Here is a 6671-nt window from a genome sequence, read left to right on the forward strand (position 1 = left end):
AACCCTGTGTTACCCATAGATAGATAGGCTAGAAATGTTTTCAACAAGTTACGAGAAATGCTTTTGTTGAACTTGCATTGCAATTGCCTCCCGCTGCTGCACACAACATGCTTCCATTCACCCTGTCACAAAGGGAGTTATGGCGGATTTAAGATAACATTGTTAACCCTATTACAGTCAATCCTGTCACTTTAATTTTAATTTGTATAGTTATTCTTCTTAATTGAACCTCTTGAGATGGGAAAACATGTTTTTTTGAATGAAGTTGAACATTTTTTCTTTATGATAGAATTAAAACAATTGTTGAAATGAATAGTTATTTTTGACAAAATTACCCAAAAGGCACCTTGGAGTAAGGTGATTACATTTTCTACTCTTGGCCCATATTGGCTATTGTGTCCTTTCCCTTTGGACTGCAGCCTGACCCTGTCACAGTCCCAGCATCTTGCAGATGGCCATCTTGGTAGTGATGCGGAAAGCAGAGGAGGAGAAGTAGAAGATGATAGGGTCCAGGCAGGTGTTGAAGGCGCTGAGCAGCAGTACCTCCACGAGGGGCTGGAGCCTGTGATAAAACCCAGCACATGGGAGAAGTTGTAGGGAAAGACACACACAAGGAAGACGGCCAGAGTACCCAGCGCCATCCCGATGGCCTTCTGCTTCTGGCCCGGGCTGATTCTGGGGAGCGTGTACAGGATCCAGATACAGCGGAGGTAGCAGAAGACGCAAACTATGAGAGGAACCAAGCAGAGCATGATGAAGAACTCCAGACGCACCGGGAGGAGGATGGCCAGCTGTTGTTCGGTGAAGTCCTCGTAGCAGAGGAGGTGTTGCTTGGGGAGAGGTCCGGATGGTGCTGGATGATGAACACGATGCTGCAGTGGGCGGTGGAGAGAAGCCAGATGATTGTGCTGGCCACCACAGAATAGAAATGTTTGTGAAGTTGGTGGTAGGCGATGGGATAGGCCACCGCCAGGTAACGGACCACACTGACAGCCATCAACAGGAGAGAACTGGAGTAGATAGTAGAGAAGAAGGTGTAGGAAGTGATGGAGCAGAGGAACTCGGGCATGTTCCACAGCATGCCGGAGGCCGCCTTGTACATCTTGAGAGGCAGGAAGAGAAGAAAGAGGAGGTCGGACACAATCAGGTTGAGCAGGAGGATGTCTGTGGGAGTGGGTTTGTTGTGGATCTTGACGCTGAAGGCGTAGAGTGCCAGGATGTTGGCAGGCAGGCCCATCAGGAAGGTGATGATGTAGACGGATAGAATCACCTCACCTTTCACCCACACCATGGCTCTGAAGCTATAAGGTCAACAAAACCAAAAATAACACATTCAGGGTGCCCAATAATCATATTTTAAAATCATACAAATGTAGCCGTTTTCAATGATCAATGTATTTTTGTTACAATATCTCAGCCAACTCCTTATTACCAATGAATGAATCACAATCTGCTAATAGCTACATCCTCCCCACAGTACACTTGCAGCTCAACAGTGAAAACCTTAAAGGGAGAAGGATAACACATTCTTAATTCCAAATGGTCATAACCTATCTGGCTGTGGATGTGTATTTACTTTTAATCAGGAATTGGAGAGCTCAGCCATGTGTATTCAAGCTTCCCAAGAAGGTCGTTACTTTGGTCAAAACAGCAGAATGTTCCATTTACATGTTCGAGCATATCTAGCAGTCAAGCAGACCTGTTTGAGTGCACAGCAGACTTATTGGACAGTGCAAACATGAGGAGGTGAGAGTGCATGGTAACGATTAACTAAAATGCAAAACATTGCTGTGCTTACATCTGATATTACATATGTGTAGGAGGGAGGGAAATACCCATGTCTAATTTTAATATTGATTTTGTAAATAGTGTGGAAACAGACATTGACTTCGCAAGAGAACAGTCATGTAAATGATAACAAAATCCAAACATGTATTTTTCCATGTGCCCAAGGTTGATGTAACATCATATGTGTATTAGCATTTTGCTAACACTTGACGAGTACTGTAGCAACAAACCACTAATTGTTACTGTATGTGTCCATGTGGTTGTATGTATCCAGGGACCAACTAGGACCAACCCTGCTTAGCTTCATAGTTAAGTGAGCAGTGGGATGTAGGTTGGTATTCTGCTGGCAGGTATGCTGCTGGCAGGTCTCTCTCTTGCCTATATCATTGGCTGTGAACTGGTGACTGTCTGCCCCGTAATATGGCATCCATATTAGGAAGTCTTCAATTGTCATCAAAAGCTCTGTCACTTGTCAGACAAACCTCCCTCAGTTGTGGCTGGGTTACTGTGTCCCTCTATGTCTCTAGTGTTGTTTTGAGCTGTCATGAAGACACCAGGGGTGCTGTTCCTTCGCTTCCCAGTCAGGATCCTCTTCACGGTGGCCTGGAACATGGAGGAGGAGAAGTAGAACGTCACAGGATCCAGGATGGTGTTGACCGTGGTCAGGAGCAGAGCGTAGAGCCGCCACTCCACATTGTCTTGGATGATGAACCCCTGTACATGGGTGACATTATAGGGCAGGAAGCAGACAATAAAAACAAGCAAGGTCCCCACAGCCATTCCAACGGCTCTCTTCCTTTTCTCTGCACAAAGGTTAGGGGTCCTATTGAGGATGAGGATGAAGTTCAGGTAGCAGAACACACAGACCAGCAGTGGCACGATGTATAGAACCACACACAGCTCCAAGCGCATGGGAAGCACCACCTTCAGCTGCTCCTCGGTGAAGTTGTCATAGCAGATATAGAGATCAGATGAGTTCTGGTTCTCCACGATGTAGATGAAGCAGAGGTGGACCGAGCTGAAGACCCACACCACCAGGCTGCTCACCACTCCGTACAAGGGCTTGCGGCGGAGCCTGTACTGGACAGGGAAGGCCACACACAGGTAGCGGTCAACACTGACCACCATCAGCAGGAGGGAGCTGGTGTAGATGGTGGAGAAGAAGATGAAAGAGGTAACATTGCAGAGAAGCCTGGGGAGAGTCCAGACCATGCCGGAGGCTGCCTCGTGCATCTTGAGGGGCAGGCAGAGCAGGAAGATAAGGTCGGACACAGTCAGGTTGAGCAGGAGGATGTCTGTGGGAGTGGGTTTGTTGTGGATCTTGACGCTGAAGGCGTAAAGTGCCAGGATGTTGCCAGGCAGGCCAATCAGGAAGGTGATGATGTAGACAGACAGAATCACCCCACTCCTCACCACCATGGCTTTCATCTGAGGACGAGCAGAGAATGACAGCAACTATTATCTATATTTGATCATATAGCACACGGTTTTAGCTGAAAAATGGTCAACTCTAAATTAAGATAAACCATTATCTCAAATGATGATGTAATGGATGCAGCTTGCTGAGGAGATTTTGAAATGAAAATGAAACCATCCATGAAATAATCTCCTATTCCATTTTTTATAGTTCAAACCCAAGCTCCGCCATGTCGAAACAAAAGCATCATGGTATAATGTAGATTGTTTAGATTGTTTTTTGAGATGATTGTATCAGCTCCCAGTATTAGGCTATCTAATAACATAAATTTGCAGTGCGCTGTCAGGACCAAGGCTTAAATAACAATAATGAACAGTCATTGAAGTATTACTCACGCTATCAACAGTTCATCAAACAGAGGATATGGTGGAAAGTCCGAGGCTATCCGCTACACAGGCTTCACGGAAAGTTATTTGTGCAGATTAAAGTCACTTCTCTCCTCAGCTTGGTTGGGGAGGACTGTCCACCGCTTTCTAATTACATGCTCCTAATTTAACTTGAAAAACTGTTCTCTCTAGCTCATTTCATCAGAACAAGTAAGCAGTCAATGAATGGGTGGTTTGTACATAATGAGATAAGCAACGGTGTAATAAACCAAGTGTAACAGCCATCACTGGGCCTAAATCATTTAAGTTTTGCATAACTGTCACCATAAGGTGTCCCTTTGACTAGGGGGTTAATTAAGGTGCTACACTCTTAGAAAAAGGGTTCCAAAGGGTTATTCAGCTGTCCCCATAGGAGAACCCTTTTTGGTTCCAGTTAGAACCCTTTTGTGTCACGCGAAGCGGAACAGGTGAACCCAGGTGAACAGGTGACTGGGATGAGTTGACCAAGGTATTTATTAAAACACAGGGGGAAGATTGAGGGCAGGCCAGGGGGAGCTAAGGCAGGTTGCAGTAAACCAGGTGCGGAGGCCGAGGCTGGAGCGAGACGTGTTGGGACAGGGTAAGCAGATCCAGAGGGGAATCAAGGGAGCCGTAGAGTGGGGGATCCAGGACAGAGTAGCAGGACTGACGAGAAGTAGGACTGGAGACAGGGACCAGAGTCAGAGTGGGCAGACCTGTAGTAGAGAGGAAAACGGCATCAGTCAAGGGAAGACAGGCACAGCAGGACAACAGGATCAAAAAAGGAACATAGACTGACTGAGCAGAGATTACGATCTGACAGCGTGGAAGTGGCAGGGCTGAGTATTTGTAGAGGTCTTGATTATGGAACAGGTTGCAGCTGGTGGGAATCTGCTCTGACTCCAGCACACCTGTCTCTGCCCACACAATCACACACAGAAAAGGAAAGAGCACTGGGGGAGTGGAGGCCGGTCAAGGAGACACCGGATGAGCAGTAGAGGGCGTGGCAGGAGCAGATGTCAAATTTGGGGTTCCAGGTAGAATCCTTTTGGGTTCTATATAGACCCTTCTGTAGAAAGAGCACTACCTGGAACCCAAAAGGGTTCTACCTGGAACCAAAAGAGGACTACTAGGAACCAAAACGGGTTCTTCAAAGGGTTATCCTATGTTACTTTTGGGGATTGCTGTACCTTAGGGACAGGTTGCCTTAAAGACAAAAACATCTCAATGTCAATGAGCTTGAACATTATTATTTGTTGTATGTAAAATACAGATGCAAAAATGAGAGTACCTTAGAGGGATATCCAAAGTGGGGAGATTAGAGCTGGCCTTTGGTCTACAGATAATGTAGAAGGGAGACATCATTCAAAATGACACACCTAATATGGTTTAATATGTGACATCATCATCATCAAGAACCATACAAACCTCTCTCTGCAACTTATTCTGCGTACAAACATTACAGCTCCCCACAGAAAGACTTACAACTGCCAGAGCAGTCAGTATCCATGGCAGAACTGTGTTCAAAGAAAGACAGACAGAGAGAGACAGTGAGAGCAAGAGAGAGAGAGAGAGAGTGGGGACACATGGGGGCAGAGGAGTAAGAATGAAAGTCACTGTGTGCTGATTATAATGATATCAGAAGATAAACAACAGAAATGATGTACTGAATGCTTACTTACACTGTCCAGCTGTGAATTTTGTGTCAAGGGGCAGCTGCTGGATGTCAGTGGCCAGTGAGTTACTGGGATAGGACATTTTGCCCTGAGTTGAATTCATTTGAATGCTTTGGCCTCCCTGTCGTCTGATTCAGATATACCTGCCTGGCTGGGGGTTGCTGTCAGCAACACACTCCAGGTTGACACTATCAAATCAAATCAATTCAATTCAAATCAAATCAAATTTTATTTGTCACATACACATGGTTAGCAGATGTTAAATGCGAGTGTAGCGAAATGCTTGTGCTTCTAGTTCCGACAATGCAGTGATAACCAACAAGTAATCTAACTAACAATTCCAAAACTACTGTCTTATACACAGTGTAAGGGGATAAGGAACATGTACATAAGGATATATGAATGAGTGATGGTACAGAGCAGCATACAGTAGATGGAATAAGGTTGGAGAGAGAGAAAGAATTCAGACCCCCTTTCAGAGAGAGTGATCATCGAGTACAGTATATACATATGAGATGAGTGTGTAGACAAAGTAAACAAAGTGGCATAGTTAAAGTGGCTAGTGATACATGTGTTACATAAGGATGCAGTCGATGATGTAGAGTACAGTATATACATATGCGATGAATAATGTAGGGTAAGTAACATTATATAAGGTAGCATTGTTTAAAGTGGCTAGTGATATATTTACATAATTCCCATCAATTCCCATGATTAAAATGGCTGGAGTTGGGTCAGTGTCAATGACAGTGTGTTGGCAGCAGCCACTCACTGTTAGTGGTGGCTGTTTAACAGTCTGATGGCCTTGAGATAGAAGCTGTTTTTCAGTCTCTTGGTCCCAGCTTTGATGCACCTGTACTGACCTCGCCTTCTGGATGATAGCGGGGTGAACAGGCAGTGGTTCGGGTGGTTGATGTCCTTGATGATCTTTATGGCCTTCCTGTAACAACGGGTGGTGTAGGTGTCCTGGAGGGCAGGTAGTTTGCCCCGGTGATGCGTTGTGCAGTCCTCACTACCCTCTGGAGAGCCTTTTGAGGGCGGAGCAGTTGCCGTACCAGGCGGTGATACAGCCCGCCAGGATGCTCTCGATTGTGCATCTGTAGAAGTTTGTGAGTGCTTTTGGTGACAAGCCGAATTTCTTCAGCCTCCTGAGGTTGAATAGGCGCTGCTGCGCCTGGCTGTCAGTGTGAGTGGACCAATTCAGTTTGTCTGTGATGTGTATGCCGAGGAACTTAAAACTAGCTACCCTCTCCACTACTGTTCCATCGATGTGGATAGGGGTGTTCCCTCTGCTGTTTCCTGAAGTCCACAATCATCTCCTTAGTTTTGTTGACGTTGAGTGTGAGGTTATTTTCCTGACACCACACTCAGGGCCCTCACCTCCTC

General features: G+C 45.8%; 1 protein-coding gene and 1 pseudogene across 1 annotated transcript; both read right to left on the reverse strand.

Annotated features, from left to right (window-relative positions):
• Positions 1–307: 307 nt before the first annotated feature.
• On the reverse strand, positions 308–1309 carry LOC118364323 (free fatty acid receptor 2-like; annotated as a pseudogene).
• A 925-nt stretch (positions 1310–2234) lies between these two features.
• LOC127905927 (free fatty acid receptor 2-like) lies at positions 2235–5471 on the reverse strand. Its single transcript, XM_052489453.1, has 4 exons — positions 5292–5471; positions 5038–5126; positions 3601–4945; positions 2235–3216 (listed from the first exon to the last, which is right to left on the reverse strand). The coding sequence occupies exon 4, from the start codon at positions 3214–3216 to the stop codon at positions 2254–2256; it is 963 nt and encodes a 320-aa protein (XP_052345413.1). The 5' UTR covers positions 3601–4945; positions 5038–5126; positions 5292–5471; the 3' UTR covers positions 2235–2253.
• Positions 5472–6671: the final 1200 nt, after the last annotated feature.

The sequence above is a fragment of the Oncorhynchus keta genome, chromosome 31 (assembly GCF_023373465.1).
Source record: "Oncorhynchus keta strain PuntledgeMale-10-30-2019 chromosome 31, Oket_V2, whole genome shotgun sequence".
Lineage (NCBI taxonomy): Eukaryota > Metazoa > Chordata > Actinopteri > Salmoniformes > Salmonidae > Oncorhynchus > Oncorhynchus keta.